This window comes from Mesocricetus auratus, unplaced genomic scaffold (genome assembly GCF_017639785.1).
Source record: "Mesocricetus auratus isolate SY011 unplaced genomic scaffold, BCM_Maur_2.0 Super-Scaffold_100676, whole genome shotgun sequence".
Lineage (NCBI taxonomy): Eukaryota > Metazoa > Chordata > Mammalia > Rodentia > Cricetidae > Mesocricetus > Mesocricetus auratus.
This window is the reverse complement of record NW_024429266.1, coordinates 10924245-10945096: the sequence shown is the minus strand read 5'-3', so window position 1 is coordinate 10945096 and position 20852 is coordinate 10924245. Positions and strand designations below refer to the sequence as shown.

General features: G+C 43.0%; 2 protein-coding genes across 5 annotated transcripts in view; one reads left to right on the top strand and one right to left on the bottom strand.

Annotated features, from left to right (window-relative positions):
* Positions 1-329: 329 nt before the first annotated feature.
* Brox (BRO1 domain and CAAX motif containing) lies at positions 330-18289 on the bottom strand. 4 transcript variants are annotated; one of them, XM_040738585.1, is made up of 15 exons: positions 18150-18289; positions 16945-17066; positions 16584-16700; positions 15082-15173; positions 14416-14522; positions 13508-13604; positions 12282-12377; positions 10208-10280; positions 8952-9057; positions 8072-8161; positions 6222-6307; positions 4610-4691; positions 4176-4326; positions 3199-3358; positions 330-2415 (listed from the first exon to the last, which is right to left on the bottom strand). In XM_040738585.1, the coding sequence occupies exons 5-15, from the start codon at positions 14453-14455 to the stop codon at positions 2329-2331; spliced, it is 1068 nt and encodes a 355-aa protein (XP_040594519.1). In that variant the 5' UTR covers positions 14456-14522; positions 15082-15173; positions 16584-16700; positions 16945-17066; positions 18150-18289; the 3' UTR covers positions 330-2328. The 4 variants fall into 4 exon arrangements, with proteins under 4 accessions (XP_040594519.1, XP_012974653.1, XP_040594518.1 ...); XM_013119199.3 differs by lacking the exon at positions 15082-15173; XM_040738584.1 differs by lacking the exons at positions 15082-15173; positions 18150-18289 and adding an exon at positions 17882-17989.
* Positions 18290-18637: 348 nt separating this feature from the next.
* Aida (axin interactor, dorsalization associated) overlaps positions 18638-20852 on the top strand; it is a 37090-nt gene continuing 34875 nt past the window's right edge. The window contains exon 1 of the mRNA XM_040738586.1: positions 18638-18898. Coding sequence (XP_040594520.1) covers positions 18789-18898 — 110 coding nt within the window. The 5' untranslated portion in view covers positions 18638-18788. The remainder of the gene's footprint in view (positions 18899-20852) is intronic.

The following is a 20852-nucleotide window of genomic DNA, read 5'->3' as shown; positions in this document are numbered from 1 at the left end:
TCTGGTAAGATAAGGCCATGTAGAAATACATAGATTAATAGTTGTGGGTTAATAATTAAGAGAGCTAGCCAGTAAGAAGCCTGAACCATTGGCCAAACAGTTTATAATTGATATAAGTCTCTGTGTGTTTATTTGGGGCTAAATGGCTGTGGGACCAGGCGGGACAGAAACTCCATCTACAAAGTATGTCAAGGAAATTAACTCAGGAAGCACAGAACTGATGCAAATGTCATTTAAAATTATTACTGTAAGAAAGAATATGTACTGTACTAAATCTGCTATTAGCTAAGTATATGAAACACACACCCCCACAAAAAATTCAGTGAAAATGTAGGTAAAATTGCTTTTATTTCCATAAATAAAAAGATAAATCATTATATAAACACTGAGCAGAAGTAGTATGTGAACTGTCCTTGCCCGGTATGAAATACATGCAACATTAATGTGCAGTTCCATTTCTCTATGGCCTTCATGCCAGTGTTCACATTCTGTACCTCCCCAAGTCCCCAATGTCACTTCAAAACCTTATGTAACAGGGTGTGTTAGGCTGCTGGTGTCACCTCTTCAATCAACAGAAGACTTCTCATCTGACCATGTGAACGCTGCCAGGTGTGGATTTCAACACCTGTACTTACTGCACTGGACAGAAGCACTGGACATATTATGTGTTTCCATTTCACAAGTTTAGTCAGTCCACAAAAATCTCACTCCCTAGGTTGGTGAGTAATAGTGCCTAAAATAAGTCCCACAGGCAGAGCAAACAGGCGGGGGCAAGTACTGGTTAAAGTTTTGTCAGTAACTGGCATTTAGGACAAGTGACCATGGTAAGGGTGAAATTTAGTATTTCTTTCTACAGGCAGCAAAATAAAATTTAATGCCCATTCAGTAGTTTCTCCAAGTATTCTGAAAGCTGCAGCTTCAAATATTAAATAGATACTGTAAGCTGTAACTAGCATTTCTATAAAAAACAAAACAAAACCTGATTTACATACCTTTCCAAAGGAGTGTAAACTATGGTATATGATTTATTGAATACAATCTTGATTGAAGAAATCATCCGTTCATTCTTCATCTCTTGTTTCAATACTTTCTGTGATTGATGTGTTTCCCAAAGGGTTTGCTATGTGGGTGCAGTGGTCTGTCTACGTGCCTGCACACTGGCTGCTACACAGTAAGCTCTCGTGTACACTACTGTTCCTATCAAGTGAGCCAATCTGCCACCTATGAAAGGAGTTAACATTGCAGCAGAGTAGCCAAGCAGGGGCACACTACAGATATATGACTTGTTAAAGTGTCACATATTGCTATTTCCTAGTCTGTGGATATAAACAGACTCGAAGCAGTACAACCCACTTTGAAGATCATAGTCTATGTCTACATCCTAACCTTTTGGGGCTATGGCCTTGGCCTACAGCCAAACAATTCTGATAAGCTATATATTGAAGAAAACCATGTTAAAAACACAATGTACACCAAAATCAGGTAACCAAGGGCATTTTCTTAAATGCTTTTAACAAAGGCGTCATCAGGGTGATCCAGGACGACCTATCTCAGTTGAGTTTACCAAGGCTTTCTTTACAACATGCAGTGTTTTACTTCTTCAAAACACACTCCATTCTTTTTACTTCTCTACAAGGAAACACCAAATGCTAGTACAAAACTTTGTCCCTTAAGTAAAAAAATTCATTAGAAAAGGTACTTGTAAAAAAAGCAAAACACCAAACCACTGTCTGGATACTGGGGGTGACTACGGGAGCAGGGGCTGTGCAGGTAAGGGAGGTGTATGCCAGACAGCAGACTGCAGACCTGTCACCACCCATTTTCAAGTAACTTCCACATTCTTCTAAACACTGATTTTCTAGGGAATTATTGGTCTGAAGGTTTTCTGACTTTTAACTGCAATTTTCTTTTCTTACCAGAAGGCTGAGTTAGACTCATATCTAACAAGTCATGATGAGGTGAACCCACTTCTTAAAACATTATTCTGGTATTGAACAAGAAGGAAAATAAGCATTGTTTTTTTAGTGAAGGTAGAAAACATTAACATGAAACTTATTGTCTAGAGTTCAAACAAGGCCCAACCCCCACATACTCATTAAAATACAAAACAACCCTTCCAAATGTTGTCCTGATTAAAAAAAGCAGAGCCCAGAAACAAAAGCATGAAACACTTCTATGTTAAAAATCAAGAATAAATAAACAAAAGGCCAAGTTCCTCCGAAGTTAATAATTATCCTATGGGCTTCAGAGAAATCAGAAAATGTGAGCTGAAGTCCCGCAGCTTATCTTGGGGACTGGCAGCAAGATTTCTAAGCAAGTGTTACACTCTTAAGAGACAGAACACCCAGTGTCCTTCTGAGGTTTGATATCTGGTTCCTTTACAGGTTTCACTTCGTCTTCTGGTTTGGGTTTGACCTAAGGAGAAAGAAAACAAGGTAAAAATGCACACGGAGACTGAAAAAACCCGCACGGATCTATCTCCTCTGCTTTAGACCTTCAAGGGCGCTATATTGTAAGGGGTGGCACTGAGGTTACCCACGGCATTCCAGAAGCTGCATTCTAAAACGCTGCCCACAGGCAACACCGCAGTGGACGGAAACCTAGACCGCCGGCCCACAGCCAGCAGGGTTTCCTCCTCTACATCTTTTGAGGAAGGAAAAACTTGGCAACAGAACCCTAGTGTGTGGAGACAATTTATGACAACATAGGCTATCTTTAAAGTACTATTTAAGAGGCTCAATAAGAAGAAAAAATTGAGTATGCAAAGGAGTACTTGTATGGGGAGGAAACTATAAAAATATGCATGTCATGGGAGGACTAGGGTTGTAACACCATCCCCACTTCTCCGGTCACAGATCCCTAGTCTTTTGGTAATCACACATAACTTCCCATGTGAGCTACCATTTGATTCCCAGCACCACAGCGTACTGAAGTTAAGTTGAATCTTCAAATACCCAGTGTCAGAGGGGCACTGTGATAGCAACATCAACACAGATGACCTTCCCCCACACTCTCCTTAAGTTACTAAAGGTGCAGGGGCTACTTCTGAGAGCAGTCGACAACTGACTATGAAGCTCTGCAATAATCTAACTGAGCTTGCAGACACACACAGCCCTGCTGAAGTAGACAGACATCGCAAACCAGCTCTGCATTCTTCTTAAAGGTCTGTGACCGGAAGGAAAAACCCCGTTCTCATACACTGTCATCCTTGGGTCTCTTGGTGAGATCAAATGCAGCCAACGCTTCCGGTGTCCAGTGAGCACTCATAGGAGGAAATTCAAAAGGCACAGGCTCTACCAGCCCATAATTTGCTTTGAGTTCCAGTTGTGGGGCTTCTGTTGGGATTTTTTGAAAGTAACTGCAAAAAGCAATTGAAATGGTGGGTTTATTCACTTATTCAGCAACTACTTGAGCACGTAATATATTCAAGACTATGATGAGTATGACAGTTCTCTGCCCTGGGGGCACAGTCCCAGATGGACAGATGAGAAACTCAGGAAGCCCTAGCAGTTACAGAACAATGCAACAGCAGCTTCCGAGGACAGAAAGAATACAGACGGGCAGTGGGCCTGGATTTGGGGACTCAGTCTATTTTCAAAGGAAGTGACTAAAACTGAACCAGGCAAGTGAAAAGTCCATGTGACCAAAGCAGAGTATCACAGGAAGAATATGAAGAGGCAGGCAGTCTTAGTCTTACTGCCCAAAAGGACCAGGCAGAATTATGGGAAAATTAAAATTTCCTACTTTATAGTTAGCTGTGTGAGACAAATATGCAAAGAAGTTGACCCCCCCTCTCTTCTCTCTCTCTCTCTCTCTCACACACACACACACACACACACACACACACACACACACACACACCCATACCATACACCCCACACACCTAAGTAGCATATTGAAACAAAGTTAATAGAAAAAGAAGCCTTTATAGAAGTGAAATAAACTATGTTAACAATTCACATTTAGATTTTAAACCTATATTTATGACATCATCATACATAGAATACAAGGCCTTAACAACTTTATCAGTAATTTAAAGAGAAAATTAATACTAAATTTAAATACAATTTAAGACAACTCCTTTGGGACTGGCGAGAAAAACTGTTGCTAAAATGTGACTATCTTAACAATTACGAGCCATGTAGTATCAGAATCAAGGAGTGAGCAGTACTCACATAAACCCATTCTCTCTCTGACATTTGTCTAGGGTGTTCTTCACAAGGCTTCCAAGCTTCCGAAAGAACAAGTGTCCTGATGGCTTGGCTGTCGGTCCTGGTCCTTTGGTTTCCCCGTACTCTTTGCACAGGGCTTCTGCTTCTGCGTACACTGCAGAGAGGATAACAGTCTCAGAATGGTTACACCCTGCTTGTGAGTGCTCAAAGCTTTAAGTCAGACAGCAACCTCTGTTGTTTCCACCTGCTGTAAAAGCAGCACATGACAGCGCGGCTGGGAGGCAGCATTTTCTATGGCTCAAGGATAAGAATTGTCTTTTCTTTTCTCCAACTATCTTGTCTATTTCCTTTCATCAACTCAGCCAAAGTCTACTCATTCCCTTTAGGACGAAAGATTTTTTTCTAAAGGGAGTTAAAGTCCTGAAAGCAAAACTTACATTTTTCTGCTTCTTGGAGAGACCGGATTGCTTCTCCACATTTATCACTAGCCAAGAGAGTCTGGCCATGGTAACAATATGCCTGGCAAGAGAGACACATTTTCATACGTTCTGTCCTGGCACTTACATGTCAGATAAACACTGTCGGTCACTGCCTGGACTACCCATGCAGTCCTTTACTTGAGGTAGGCTTCCCCCTGTCTCTGCTCTGTCCAAATGAAAGGTATAATTAGGTCCAGCCCTGAGGCAAAGCAGACTTGTAACCATGTTCCAAGAGTAAAACCTGCTGGCTGAAACATTCTAAAAATGAGAGCAGAGGTTAAAAAAGGAGTAAATTCTTTGTTGTGCATGTGGAAAGGGAGAGGGCAGTGTTTTGAGATGAACAAGTAGAGTCTGTCTCACGTGTGCTCCCGGGTTGTGTCGAGCCCCCACCCCCACCCATCCTCAGTTCAGGTCCTCCAGCCTCAGCTAGGGTTTCACCACACACAGCAAGGACCACAAGTTTAAGGAAAATTCGTCAGCCTGAAGTCCTCTTGTTAAAATCTGTTGATACAGACACTTGGTGCTGAGCAGGAATGTGTTAGAAAACACTGTGACATATAAGTGATAGAAATATTTACTTAAAGCCCGGCGTTGGTGGCGCACGCCTTTAATCCCAGCACTCGGGAGGCAGAGGCAGGCGGATCTCTGTGAGTTCGAGGCCAGCCTGGTCTACAGAGCGAGTACCAGGACAGCCTCCAAAACCACAGAGAAATCCTGTTTCGAAAAACCAAAAAAAAAAAAAATTTACTTAAAGCCGGGCGATGGTGGCGCACCCTTCAATCCCAGCACTCAGGAGGCAGAGGCAGGCAGATCTCCGTGAGTTCGAGGCCGGGCTGGACTGACAGCCTCCAAAACAATACAGAGAAACCCTGTCTCGTAAAAACCAAAAAAAAAAAAAAAAGATAGAAATATTTACTTAACTCTGAAAAAAGTTTTGACCGCCTCTCACGTGATAGCAATCAAGCTTGGTGGTTTAATCAACTAATAAGGAACCTGTAAAATGGTGCATACTGGTGGTTTTCACCTAGGTCACACTGCGTGGTAAGCCTTAAGATTAAAACAAAACAACACAATCATATAGAGGTGTATAGAGGTGTGAATGGGCAGGGGTCAGAGGCAAACTCAGTCCCCACCTTCCACTCTGTCCTGTTGTTTGCTGCAAGGTATGCAAGGCTAGCTGCGGGCATTTCTGCCTTCTCTCTCGCTGCAGGGGTGCTGACTGCTGCATCCAGCTCAACATGGCTCCTGGGGGTCTGCACTCAGGTTGCCCTTGCTTCACACTTGCTCACAAGCGACTGAGCCATGCTCCCCAGCCGTTAAGATTAGAATTTGTTGGTCCTTCTCAATGGACAGGCTAAACAACCGAGAGAATGAGAGTGCGGTTTGGGAGCACGCAGCAATTCCAGGCCTACCATCTCCTTCACTCCTTCACTCACTGCCAGGGAACATTTCCTGACTGCTGCCTGGCACTGACTTGCTGCTAATGATTAGTGGGGAGATGAGGGAGCTGGCAATCAAGGGGCCAGAGAGAGTGCATTCACTGTCTGTCTGTAGGGCTATGGGTACTTACATAAGCTGTGTAGAAGCACATCTTCAAGTGAAGGTATTTCCTCCATTTAGCTGAATATGCAGGCTCCAAACTGGATAAAGTATGATCTAAAGTTACATTTTAAAAAGCAAAATATCATTTCACCCAGTTTCACTGTAACATTTCTTAGTTCCTGTGTTCTGGTGCTAAAAGCAGAGTACCATCTAGTCTAAATTTGGGCTTTCATACATAAAGGGGAAAAAAAAACCCTAAATACTTAACACGATTTATTTCTTATAATTACATTTTTGAACAACATTAAGTACCTCTTCAATTTGATGGTTAATGTAGCTTTAAGTTGATGACAAAAAGAGACAGGACTACAGACTTCAAAGCAAGTATCTGTATCATAGCTTTAAAATTATATGTAATATAGCCATGTAGACAGTCTATTTGATACCAGAAACAACTCATATTATTATCCAATCACTACTAAGCCGTTCATTAAAAATACACATTCACTTACTCACATGTGTACACATGATCACATAATCCAAACACTTCCTAAATCGATTTTTGTCTTCCTTATTTTCAACTTCATTATCACTATCAAACCTTTCTTCATTTCCTCTGGAGCCTGTAACAATTTCTTCCTAACCACCGAGACTTCACACAGCAAGCCCATATGTGAGCTGGGAATTTTCTTTCAAAATCACAGTGCCATCAAATCAGACAGCGTTTGTTTTGAAACGAGAGTAAAAGAGCCTCTTCCTCTGCAAGCGTTCTCTAGTACACCCACACTGGTCAGTTTCTTACATCACTGATGCATCTTACATCACGGTCTGACTACAAGTTCATCCCTGTCCCTAGACTGTGAATTGATTATCTACTCAGGAACTGACAGTAACGCACCTCCAAACAGAAACCTCAGTATGTTTCCTAGATCACAGGAACCAAGTTCTGGTTCCCACCTTCCACATGCTAGTAGTCAAGTTATAGGTGGCCATATAACACTTTACTGTCGATTTCTTATCTAAATAAGGGTAACAATTATAAAATGGTTATAAAGATCTGGATATGGTAGTGCATGACTTTAGTCTCAGCACTTTAGGCAGAGGCAGGTGAATCTCTTGAGTTTGTGGCCAGTCTGGTCTAGTGAGTACTAGGACATCCAGGGTTACATAGAAAGACTAGTCTTAAAAACAAACTAACTAACTAAATACATAAATAAGATTGTTGTAAAGAGCAAAAAAAAAAAAGCAAAGGCTACATGTAACTGGATGTAATGGTGGAAGTTCAGCCCTATCTCCCCCTTAGAAGCCGCAGCTGTGAGACACTGGGGACTGACTCAAGTGCTTTACACCACCAGCTGTATTTCTAGCTCCTTATACATTAATTTTAACCTAGTAATTATTGTGTGTGTGTGTGTGTGTGTGTGTGTGTGTGTGTGTGTGTGTGTGTGTGTGTAGGCTATTCACCCTAACTGCTGAGACAAGGCCTCTTACTTCTGAGTGTGATTGGTTAGCAACCAGGGAGCCCCCTTGACTCTTCCTCCTCAGTGCTAAGATCACAGGCACATCATCACGCTTGGCTTTCTTACAGCCTACAGATCAAACTTAGGTTCTAATGCTCATACGGCAAGCACTTTACCCACAGAGCTGTCTCCCTATTTTTGAGACAATTGCCTTGATCTTACTCTGTAGCCCAGACGGCCTTACTACAATCCTCCTGTGACAGCCTCTGGAGTACCTGTGCCACCACACCTGACCTCTTATTTTAAGCAAGACCTGGTGTTGTAATGGAGAAAGGAGAAACTCGCTTTCTTCCCTTTTCAGGAAAATCAAGTGAAGATGAGGATCTAAGGAGTGGGAGTGTGACAACACCATGGTTACCTGCTTTCTGGTAGAAGCTGGCTGTTTCATAGGCAAGCGCAGCGATCAGTCCCGGAGCGTGCTTCAGTTCAATTGCTCGGGCGATTGTTACTGTAACCGACACACAGAAACACAGTCTCTAAGTTCATGTCCACCTACCGGAAGTTCAGCCACAATAGCATAGGACAGCCTGCTAGTCTTCTTCCAGATTTTTATAGTATCTTTTTAATACTTTTTAGTATAAACATTTATAGAAAATATAAACACAAAAAGAAAACACTGACTTTGCATTTCTGATACAGTATCTTTAAACCCCTAGCCAACTATTAGCCAAGCACAGAGAGTTACTGTAAAATAGTATGACATACAGAAGTGCCCTGAGAGCACTCGACAGACAAAGCTTATAGGAGTTAACTTGACTGTTTGCGTATGGGACAGGTGAGGGCTTCAAGGTAAGTTAGTGAGTAGAAGAAGGAGAATAATAAGCACAACACGGGAGGAAAAACGAGTAAAGGGTAATGTTTGTGGCTGGAGCGGTGGCTCACAGTCAAAACTAACCAAGTTCAGTGCCCAACATGCATTTTGGGAGGGTCACAACCACCTCTAACTCCAGCTTCAGGAGATTCGGCACCCTCTTCTGACCTCCAAAGGCAGCACACATAGCCCCACAACATACACTAACACACACACCTAAAATTTAATTTTAAAAAGAGAATCCTCTTTAATGGAGCATGAGCTGGCAGGAGCTCTCTGGACAGCAAAGGAATGTTAAAGAGACAATGAGCGTCATAATCAGCTCTCAAAACCTGAAACTAATATGGCCAATTCTGGTGCTTTCTAAAGGAATCCAAAGCCAACATAAACATTCTTAAAGACAAAACACTTTCAAGTATTTAGATACCTTCTTGAGCCTCAGCCTGGCACTGGATGACGTAAGCATCTATAAGCCGAGCCTCTAAGTCCTGGCCCTTTTCTGGTGGGGTAAGAAGTTTGGGTATATGACTTTCCTAGAGAGAAAGAACAGAAAACAAACATGTCAAATCTCACCTTAGCACTGCTGTCAGAGGTGAAGACCCAACTTATGGGACATTCAACTTAGAGACTCGCTGGGAGCTAACAGGACAGACTAAGCAGCAGCTGAAAGATCACAGGCAAGGTGAGGGCTTGTGTATTCGAAATGAACTTTTATAAGAAACCCAACAGCAAAATTTAGGTTATGGGGAGATTTCTTACATATTCAATATAATGCAAAGCACATTTTTATCTTAGAGAGTATTTAACTGTAATAGTAACCCAAATTCTCTTTGTACTGTGAACTGTACATTCACAGTAAAAAACAGTGATGAAAAGAAAATGCTACAAATTCTACATCTAATCCAGGATGAAGAAACACGTTAAAGCTGCCTCCAAGAGGCCCTCGGTAATCAGTAGTTTTAATCAGCAGAAGGGCAGTCTTAGAGGAAGACACATGCTTTTTCCGCAAAGTTCCCATTCTATCTTCAGGCTGATATAAACAGATTATAGTGATTGGCTGGCCAGTGAGAGACACAGAATGCAACCCAAGAAGTGTGACTGCTCCTGGCAACAGCAGAAAGCAATGCACAACGGCAGACGCTCATTTATCTGTGTTGTTTTCACTCAGGGTAAGAAACAGAAAAGTAAGCAGAATGTTACAGCTAAAACTTCTGGTTATGACTCACCAACTTTAAGGTAAAAATGGAGCTATTAGCATAGCAATTGGCCGTAACTCACCAATAAGGCAATTAATGTACAACATGCACAGTTTGCTCAGACACAAGCACTCCATATCTGCACTCAGCCACCGAGGCAGCATCTGTGCCAAGTGTGTATACATTTCCCTTGTCACCATTCCCTAGATAATCCAGTAGGACGAGCACTCACAGAGCACTCACACTCTATGATGATTTACAGTACACAGGATGTGCATGGCTTACATGCAGAGCCCATGTCACTTTAGAAAAGGCACTTGGGAATCTAGACTTTGGTATGGAGGTGTGAAGGGGCTCCCTACAGTTACTGGAGGGCCTGAACTACCTCTTTGACACAGTGGAATTACTAAGCCCTATACAGAGTCCAAGAATTAATGTGCCACTCCCTGACCCACCCTCTCCTGCCCTGCCCCCATGCCCATTTTACCTTTAAATGTTTAAAAATCCCAGCTGCAGTCTTTAGGCTTCGATGGACTTCTTTTGCTTCATCTTCCGTTATGCTTTAAGACAGTGGTTATGTTAGTTAGAGGATGAGCTGTATTTCTGGTTCTAGCAACTAACACATTATCAGAGCACCAAGGCTGCGGAGATGGCTCAGTGGCTAAGAGCACTTGCTGCTCTTGCAGAGGACCCATTTCAGCTCCCAGCACCCATGTCAGGAGGCTCACAACTGCCCGGGACTCCAGCTCCAGGGTCACCCAGTACCTCTGGCACCCACATACATGTACACATACGCACACAAAGACACATGATTTAAAAACACCAGAAAACCAAATTATGTGTTTCTTATTATTAGTTGTTGCTGTTTGTTTTAAACACTCTTTATTCTTTATTCTTCTTCGGGGGCCTGCCACCCAGTCCCAGCAATCAAATAATCACAGGGGTCTTAGTTTTACTTATGACGGCCCGGCCTTAGGTTGGCTTGTTTTTAGCTAACTTTTCTTAAATTATCCTATCTACCTTTTGCCTCTGGGCTTTTTCCTTTCTATGTACCTTTACCTTTGTTTACTTCTTATCCCATGGCTTGCTGTGTAGCTAGGTGGCTGGCCTTTGGGGTCCCCCTCTCCTCCTTTTTTTGCTCCTTGATCTTTTCTTCCCAGATTTCTCCACCTATTTATTCTCTCCGCCTATCCTTTCTTCTCCCTAGCTATTGGCCATTCACCTCTTTATTAGACCAATCAGATGTTTTAGACAAAGTAACATTGCTTCATAAAGCTAAACAAATAGCAACATAAAAGAATGCAACAAATCTTTACATCATTAAACAAATCTTGCACAGCATAAACAAATGTAACACATCTTCAACTAATATTCCATAACAATCAGCTTTCTTCCTTAAAAAGAAAATGAAACCTAATTTGACACTAAAAAAAAAAAATGCACATGAAACATCCCAAGACACTGCAGACAAATAGAGACCTTGCCTAGAAGTAAATGCTAAACAGTCTTACTTCTTTCCAGACTGATCTGTCATTAATACAGAATACTATGAACTTAACACATCACGGTAGTTACACACACTACTCTGCTCATCTGAACCATTTTATATCAGCAAACATGATTCATGCTTAGGTGGCTACATATTATTATGTATGGATGAATTATACCTAATGTACCAGTTTTCTAACGATGTATCCAAGTTAGTTATTACAAAAGTTGTCTCATTTAATTTTACAATTCTTAAAAATAAAACAAAACAAAACAAAAAAACTCTGCTATTTTCTCTGTGTGCACAGGTGCATGAGTAGAGGTCACAAGACAAGTCTGCGGGCTCGGTTTTCTCCTTCCATCGTTTTATGGGTTCTGGGGTCCAACTCAGGCTTGCACCATTGGATGGCAAGCAACTTTACCCAGTGAATTACCTCATTGGCTTTATGTAATTCTTTAGTCTCCTAAACACTATTTTATATACTTATAGGCCGTTGTATCTCTTTTTCTATAAATTACCTATTCATATCATTTATTTTTCAACTGACTTGATAGCATTTTTAGGTTACACATTTAAAAATGGAGAACTTATAATGAGCTGCAATTTGTTGACCAAGTCTGTCATTGTTTTAAATCTGCTTATAGTACTTTAAGTGTCGTCAAATATTCACATTTTTAATGACTTCTTGGTCTGGGATCTTACTTAGTTCCACCACTATCTAAGAAGATTGTGAAACCTTTTCCCTTTTAAAACTAGAATACAGAGGTAGTGAGATGGCTTGCCGCACAAGCTGGAGACTTGGCATACTGAGAGAACCTATCCCACAAAGCTGGCTTCTGACCTCCTCATGTACCCTGGGCTGTGTGGCCTCTCCCACTCCAAGAGCAATAAATAAAAATGTACAAAACAAAGGTTAAGCTGCATAACTGCAGTACTTAAGTATGAAACAATGACTCTTGCATTCACTTCAAGTGGACCTTTTAGAAAATAGCTTAGACTTAAATTCAATATATTAAAAAAAAACAATACATGCACATACATGCACACACAAAACCTTTGATTTCTAACTTACTTCTCTTTTCCAGCCAATCTTGAAGCATATTTGGTATACCATAATGCTACATTAAAGCCCATGGAAATCAATTCAAAAACAGCATCTTGCTGGGCACTGGAATTAAAAATGAAATCATTAAGTTCTGTGAATTATGAAGACATTGCTATACAAAGTTTACTTGGCTTAGCAGATAAAGGCTCTTGCTGTCAAGTTTGGTGGCCTGAGTTCAATCCCTTGGCCCCATATGTTGAAGAGAACTGACTCCTGCTTGTTGTTCTCTAATCCACCACATTTACACAGACAAAACACCATTGTACATACAATACAAATGGATACATTTTACAAAGTCTTCACAACAACAAATCCTTAATTCTGGATGAAAAACAGTGATTATACAAAGGAAAACAGAAAAAGTCTTGCAAAACTTTGGTATTCAAGACTACTAAAAGCCACATAACATGCCCAAGGAAGGAAGGAGAGTAACATATAGTGAATGTCTTAATTCTATAGAGGCCTGGCATTACATCATTCACCATGCCCACAGTTTCTTGTTTTGTTCCTATTATCATTACATCAAAATCTAGTTAAAGTAGATGCTCATTTCACAGAAAACCTGTATTTCGTCTCGGCATGTACTAACCCAACACCCATTCTTTCTATTGTAGCACCACCCTGGGATTTGTGATCTCCAATCTCTTCCTGTCTGCTTTTACTTTATCTTTTCACAGTTATCTACTTACTTATTTGTGTGTGTGGATACACATGCTCCACAAGGCATGTGTAGAAGTCAAAAGGCAAGTTATGGGAATTGAACTCAGGTTGTCAGGCTTGGCAGCCAGCACTGTTAACACTGAGCCATCTTGCTGGCTCCATCGTTTCTTTTTTTTAATTAAACAAAGATCCATCCAATTGTGTTTTTAAAAATTAACACCACAATAACACCTACTATTAACAGTTGAGTACTGAGAAAGTTGTGAAGGGACTTTTCAAGAGTAGAAACATGACTAGAAAAGAGGAGAAAAAAAATTAAGCCCGTTTTGAACTACAAATTGGGTGTTATTAAACAGTCCAAGGTGTTTAAAGTTAATATTTATATTGACACAAAAACAGATTTTGTCTGGTAGGAACACATTATTTTAAACTTAACATAATAGTTTAAATCAATGTTTTAATTAGTTTCCCAACAAGTGAAAATGCTTATCTGTTTTGTTTTCTTGGATTTAGGGCCTCATTAGCACACTTACCTAGGAACATGTCCTTGCAATGTATCAGTCCACTTGAAACTCTGAACATACCGCAATTTGCTTTCTTGGGTAGAATCACCCAGTGAATTTATGAAACCTATAAAAAGATGAAAAATATTTTAATTTCTGGACCTGGTGTAACCTTTAATCCCAGCACCAGGAAGACAGACAGGAGGATCTCTGTGAGTCAAAGGTCAGTCTGTCCTACAAGGCGAGTTCCAGAACAACCAGGGCTATACAGAGAAATGCTGTCTTGAACCCCCGGCCCCCCGACCAAAAAAGTTGGTTTTATTCATACAATTACTTTTTCAGATGCCTGAATGAACATTCTGGAACTTTTCTCCTTCCCACATTTTACATATATAATAACAGAACATGAAATATACACATCCTGGATGGGAGTTGTCATTCTGTAAATCTCTTATTGGTTGTTGAATAAAGCACTGCTGCTTAGGGAAGCAAAACAAGTGGGACTAGGAGTCAAGGAGGATTCTGGGAAAGAGAGGCAGATTCAGATACGATGTAAGCCGCCAGAGTAAGAGGTCCTGACCCTTTTCTTCAATAAGAGAAATACTTAAGATTAAATTTATGGTTAAATACTTAGGTCAGAGCTAGCCAGTAAGAAACAAGCAAACGGCCAACAGCTTCATAATTAATACAGTGTCCTGTGTGTTATTTGGGGACTGTAACTGTGGCAGGGCCCAGGTGATTGGCAAGGAAGACTATACTCTACACATCCGATTTTTAGACTGTTAGAAAGACCATGTACCACCACCACAATGTTACATTTGAGAAGCAATCATTCCAAATATAGCCTGGGAGGTAAAACCACTTGTATCTGAAAAATCAAGTGTACACTGCTACATAGCTAGTTTTTAGAAATGTTTAAGTTTATAAAAATCACTAACCTTGTAAAAGTGAGAAATACAAGTCTGCTGCATTCTTCATCGTTTCCGGATTACAGCTCAAATCAGTGAACAATTCGAGGAGCCGAGTCCTGGATGATCTCAAATCACTTAATTAACAGACAGTAAAGCTAAGTAAGTTGTGTTTCAAAGACCATGTAAAAACAGCTCAGAGGCTACAACTTAAAGGATTAAAACACACACACACACACACACAGATTCCCTGCTCCCTTTCATTACCTGTGTATCAATTCCAAGGAATAAATTTAATTAGGGCCAATGTTAGAAATAAATGTAGTTTCTAGTAATAATTGCTTCAAAAGTTGTAAGAAAGTAAACTCAGTCTAAGTAAAGGGGCAATGTATGCATCCAATTGTAAAATAAAAATATAAAGCAATTTTAAAAACAAAACTGTCACCCAGGCCCGGCAACACAAATCTGTACTGCAGTGCTTGGGAGGTGGAAGAGGGATCCTTAGCACAGAACCAAGGCAAGGCTGAGTCAGCTCAGGTTAGCTGAGACTATGTCTCCATTAACACAAACAACAACTGAGCGTATGCAAAGTTCATTCTTCATTTTTTTATGTATTTTGTTTTTTCTGACAGGGTTTCTTTGTGTAGCCTTGGCTGTCCTGGAACTAGCTGTGTAGAACAGGCTGGTATTACTCACAAAAATCCACCTGCCTCTGCCTCCCGAGTGCTAGCTAGGATTATAGGCGTTTGTCAGTGCCTGGCCCATTCTTCATTCTTTAGCCAATAGTTCTGGGGAAAACAGAAATTTAATGTACTTATATATGATTTTAATAACCGTTTTGAATTTCTAAATTTGGCACTACACACAAAATATCTATCTAACATAGTGGATGAACATATATACATGCAGAAAATGTAAAACTGTATGGCCATTAGGTTAAAATACCAGGTGCCCCCTACATGCTATTCTTCTCTGTAACAAAAAGTGTGTTGTGCCTTGTATCCACCTTTCCTTCTTGCAATTCCTTTACCCCACAGTCACAGTGAGCACTACAGTTTCGAGATGTTCCTCCACATTCAACATTTCCTTTCTATGTCTCCATTTCTCTCCCACCTATAATAACACCAGTCTCTTTTGAGATCTCTATTCTTACGTCTTCAATGACTGCCTCTCTGCATCTACAGCATCTCTAATCTGCATCCACATCTAATCCAGGGGGCCATGAGAGCGCCAGAAATCACATTAAATGGACATTGACATAAGACATTTAAAATAGGTTTCAGTTGCTGAAGACTAAATTTAAATTGTAAACACATAGAAAGCATAATATATTATACTCTGAATATTTTCAAAGTCATTTGCAAATTTTCTCATTCTAAATACATGTTAGCATGTGTATGTGCACACATATGCAAATATTCATGCCTGGGCACATGTGGAAGTCAGAGGTTGGATGTCTGGGTCTCTCACTGAACCCAGCACTTTCGATTTTGGCTAAACCTGCTAGACAGAGAGCTCTAGGATCTACCAGTCTCCACAAACATCTTGCACCCTGTGCTGGGGTCCAGAGGTATACCATCTTGTCCATGTTTTACGTGGATGCTCGGGATCCGAACTCAGATCTGCCTGAGCCTAAATAACATATTTCTAAGGCATGCTTTTCTCAATTTGTACCATTTTAAGATGAATTTAACTTTGGGCATGTTGAGCTTTGGGAGAACACACATCAGAGACAAAAGAAGCAGTGGGCCTAACAGAGTGGGCATAGTTTGCCAACTCCTGATATCACTTAAACAATTTATGTGAACCTCAGCTCAAGTGCTTTCTCCTATAGTCACTACATTGAAGGCCATTTGAAATCAAAGGAATCTTTCTCTGCTTGGAACGTAAATAATCTAGTCTCAAGCCTATTGATAATACTTCTATCCTATCTTATGGCTCTGTTGAAATATAGTTTCACTGTTACTGATTTAACCCTTCTAGGACTCATTTACTGATCTGAAATTAAGAATGTGGCCTCAATGATTCCCAAAGCTTAGGTACCCCATGATTTAATCTTCATCTGTTGATGATAAAATAGAAATTTATCAGGAGTTTAATGTTAGGAATGTGTCACACATTTTGTATTCATCACGGAACTTATAAAGTACCTTGAATCACTAACCAACCAACACTGTTTAAGTTGCACTAATACTTACTTGCAAATCTTTGAAGCAGGAGGACCAGTGATCATGCCATAGTAGTTAAAAGACACAGGAGCTGTAGCTTTTAATGGGTTCCTGTGAAACCAATGGGTCATTTTCTCAAGATGTTTTCTACAGGAAGAAGAGACAATAAAATTGAAGGAACATTAGGCAGGAAAAAGACACAGTAAGGACTGGATATTTTACAAGATATATACATTTTATGAATAAGTTACTATACACAAAACATTATACACATATAATATACCACAGATTACATCTACATAAGAAAATCAATTTTCTTCAGTATAACTTGAGTGATAAGATACAGAAGAGTACTAATATTTGACTTTAAAACACATTAAACAAAAATCACCTGGAGGTAAGTGAGTCTTGCTAAAATGTGTTCTCACTGGTCTGGGGGAGAGCCTGAGACGCTGACTCTGCAGGCTCCTGTCTACACTTCTGAGAAGCAAAGCTGAGACTTTGGCTGGATAGCTGCAAACGAGAAGGTACAGCACCAGATGAGCTCTTTCAAGTTCCTGGGTAGGTAACGCATTTAGTGACACAAGAAGGCTCCAAACCGAAGTCTCAAACACCTCATTAGATTCCAGAAGAAATACAGAAGCAATTCTGATATGGCAAATATAATTTAAGGTTTTCAATTAACCTCTACTGGGGGCAGAGGGAGTGTGGAGGGGTACAGCGTTCTGAAATATCAACATTATGCATCATTCAAGTTAGACTCATTGCAAAATCGGTTTTGGGAAGCACCAGGTATTTAACGAACAAAGAATGCATTACATACTCAGTGAAAGCCTGGGCAGATCCACTTAGGACTCAAAACATTTAACAAGCCCTTTCAGAACATGCCACCAAAACAGCGTCTATGCAAACCACCTTCAAAACCTACGCAAACGCAGCACTAGGTGAGTCTACCATGCTCCAAGGACATCTGTGAAAATAAAATTTCCGCCACCGTTTCTTTTAATGACTGTAACTCGGCTCCATCCCTCAAACACTCTGGTGACCCGGCATTCCTCTGGTCTCAAGAACTCGGAGGGTGGGGTCGAAGGACGACACACCCACCGGTCCTCTAGAGCCTGCAGAGCCCCCAGTACAACCCCGAATACAGAAGGTCACCTGCCAGACCTCCACAGGACGCCCGAGCCTGCTGACACCCCCCCCCCTCCCTACTCGGGAGCTCCCCGGAGCCGGGCAGCGGTCTAGACGCGGCCCGCACCCACTTCCTGTTTACCGCCCGGCCTCTTCCTCCGGGTGCACTACTGAGTCAGGGCCGCGACCCCACGCACCCTCCTCCGGAGCGCGGTCAGGCCTTTCGGGTGGCACACCGACCCGGTCAACCTCGGAAGGCCAAGCCACCAGTCCGCGTCTAGCAAGCCCTCTAACAGCCGAAGGAGACGCCGGGCGAGGAGAGCCGGCCGACCTAGCTGTCAATACCGTCGATTCTTCCACCGACTACCATCCCAGGGCCAATGGAAGCCCCAAAGAAGGGGGGGACCCCCACACACACACTGGAGTGCAGGGACCCGAGGGGAGGGAGATCCCGGGCTCGCACACCTCTTGACACGCTTCCCGGGGGGACTTCAGAGGCCGCACGACGCCGTTCCTGCGGGACGAAAGGAAGGCGGGACGGAGTCCGCCAGCGAGACAAGGAAGGCTCCGGGAGCACCGAGACCAATGGGCTAGAGAGGCCGGAAGCGGGCCCAGCGGCGAGCAGGCGTCACGTGACCGGGGGCCGCGCCAGCCGCGGAGGCGGCCGCGCGTGTCTCAGAGGGGCGGGTCCCGCCGCGCGGTGGCGGCCCCTGGGCTCGCTCCGCCTGCCTACCCTTTCTAGACTCGGCTTGCTCTCAGCTCTGCAGCTCCTGTCTGGGCCCTGGGGAGGGAGGGCTGTGGCGTGGGGGCGTCCCCGAGCCAAGGCCGGATGCCGCCGCAGCGATGGCCTCGGCGGATCGGGGCGGCCTCAACCTAACTGGGGCGTGGCGTGGGGGCGTGGCCTCGGCGGGGCGGCCGCCTTGGAGCTGCAAAGTTTGGCTGTGGCGGCAAATGGGTTTGGGCGGCTCCTCGGCGGGTGGCGGTGGTGGCCCTAGCGGTTCCTCCTGGCCCTGTTAATGTCAGGGCCAAGCCCGGGGAGGATGGCGCCCTAGAGCCCGGTCTTGCTGGGGCAGGGGCGGGAGGGGGCCGGGGCGGGGACCGGCCATGTCGGAGGTGACCCGGAGTCTGCTGCAGCGCTGGGGCGCCAGTCTTAGGAGAGGCGCCGACTTCGACTCTTGGGGCCAGCTGGTGGAGGCGATAGACGAGTATCAGATGTGAGTGACTAACCGCGGGAACGGGCCGGGCAGGTCGCCACCCCTTGTTTCTGCCCGGGTCTCACATCACTGGGTCCCGCAGCGCAGGCTTTTTTGGGGTGGGGCCCCCACAAGCACCAGGGCTGAGATCCCACGGGCCCTGATCCGGCTGCTTGGGGACAACCCGTCCGCCCTCCGGGGAAGCTCTCGCATCTTCTCTCTTCTGCACGGGGCCGGGTCCATTCAACAGGTAGCTGGGGCCCCAACTGGCTCTCCCCTTAGTTCCCTTCGATCTTCTCACGGGCCCTGTGGGCTCTGCAGGCAGGCAGTCCGCTTTCCTTCCCGCCGCCTTTCTCCGGTCGCCACCCCTCCAGGAAAAAAAAAAAAAGTCTTTGAAAATCCCTTGGGAATACTTGTGTGCTCTTCGCCCACGTTCCGGGGATGAGTGGCCATGTTCTGCGTGTGTGTGTCTTCCATTCTCCACGTGTGGGAGAGAAGGGGTTGCTAGCGCGGGAGTGGAGGTTGCCCCTGGGAAGGGTAAGAGATGCCTGTCCTGCCAAGAGTAGGGTCCCTACTCGCTTCTCGCTACTCGAGCTCCTTCTCCACCCCTCTGTCTGGTGAGCGGTGTTTTCACAATTCCGACTCGATTTCGTTTTCGATTTCTGGGACTGTTATTTGCTAGGTTGTGAGTCCCACCCACCCTCTCGCTTGGCTGCTTTGGGTGGAGTCCGCGCAGGATATGAATAGAGGGGAGCAAAATGTGAATTAATAGACCAGGCACAGGGGCCGCCACTCCCTCCTTGGGTCCCTCCCCCTTTTCCTGTGTGCAATGTATAGCCTCGGGGTACATGTGAGGACTGGTTTCCTTCATCACCCAAGTCTCATTATCTCTTTCTGGTGCCTCCCAGTTAAGCTTTAGATACTAAAGAAAGAAAAAAGAAATAACTGTGTATAAACATCTTGCTTAGTTTCTTGGACTTATTCCTAAAAGAAACTGCTCATTAAATGCTATTGTTTGCACACTGTTACCATTAATTCTTGCTTTTGAAATAAATTATTTGAGGTTTGTCAAATTGTGAAACCATCCCTATCTCTCTGGAAATAGTACAGGATTGGTACTTGGAAAATTGAAACTTTTATCCTCTCCCTAAAAGCTACTTGTTTTGGGTCAGTCCATGAGATAATTTGTATATAGAGGTGTTCTCTGCCTGTCTTAACTGACAGAATGGTCTATAGATTGAAAAACGCAGTACTTTGGGTGTTTTGCCATGCTGGACAACTATTAACATGTATTTGGAACTCCCATGTGATTTTTGTGACTGCCCACTAGGGATGGAATTCTTTTTACAAAATTAGAAAACTGGTGACACAACATAATACATTTGAAATCTGTTTGTGTTTTTTTTCTAACTTTAGTCCCTTTTGGTTGATATCTGAGTTAATAACAAAGTGCTTGGCTTGATAAAACATTGATAGAGTAACCCTGAAAAATAAACTGGATAAATTTTGCAGACTGTGCTCTTGTATACCTTGATCAGGTAACCCATGAGGGTCTGTGTGTTATCACCCTCTATAGTAATCAAAGTGGCGCACCCTGAAATGCAAAGCTGCCTCTCATTTGTGATGCAGTGGACCCAGCAGCTGTTGGTACTGGGCAGCAAACCTCCCTGTGGAAAGTGAAGAATACCATGTCTAATTGACATTACAAAGGAAAATTGAGCAGGCAACTGCTTAGTGGGAATGAGAGTAACAGGCCCGTGCAAACCCTTTGGAGTCTCCACACTGACCACTGCTGGAGAGCTGCAGAATACTCTTCCCGTTATTACAAAACTGCACTGTCAGATTTCAATAGAAATTAGTGATTGGGTTAAACTTTGTAACACTCGGGCTACACATAAATGCGGCCAAGAAGTTACAGCTACCAGAAATAGAAACAAGTTGTCTTTTCTCATTTTTTTGAATACACTCTTTGGGA

Bases quoted from the DNA above. Each gene is read 5' to 3' on its own strand.
- Brox (XM_013119199.3), bottom strand. From the start codon at position 16,684: ATGACCCATTGGTTTCACAGGAACCCATTAAAAGCTACAGCTCCTGTG. The intron at 6,308-8,071 runs GTAACCATGGTG...ATGTAACTTTAG, and splicing joins CAGCTTCTACCAGAAAGCAG to ATCATACTTTATCCAGTTTG. The intron at 4,692-6,221 runs GTAAGTACCCAT...CTCTCTTGCCAG, and splicing joins TGTGCTTCTACACAGCTTAT to GCATATTGTTACCATGGCCA.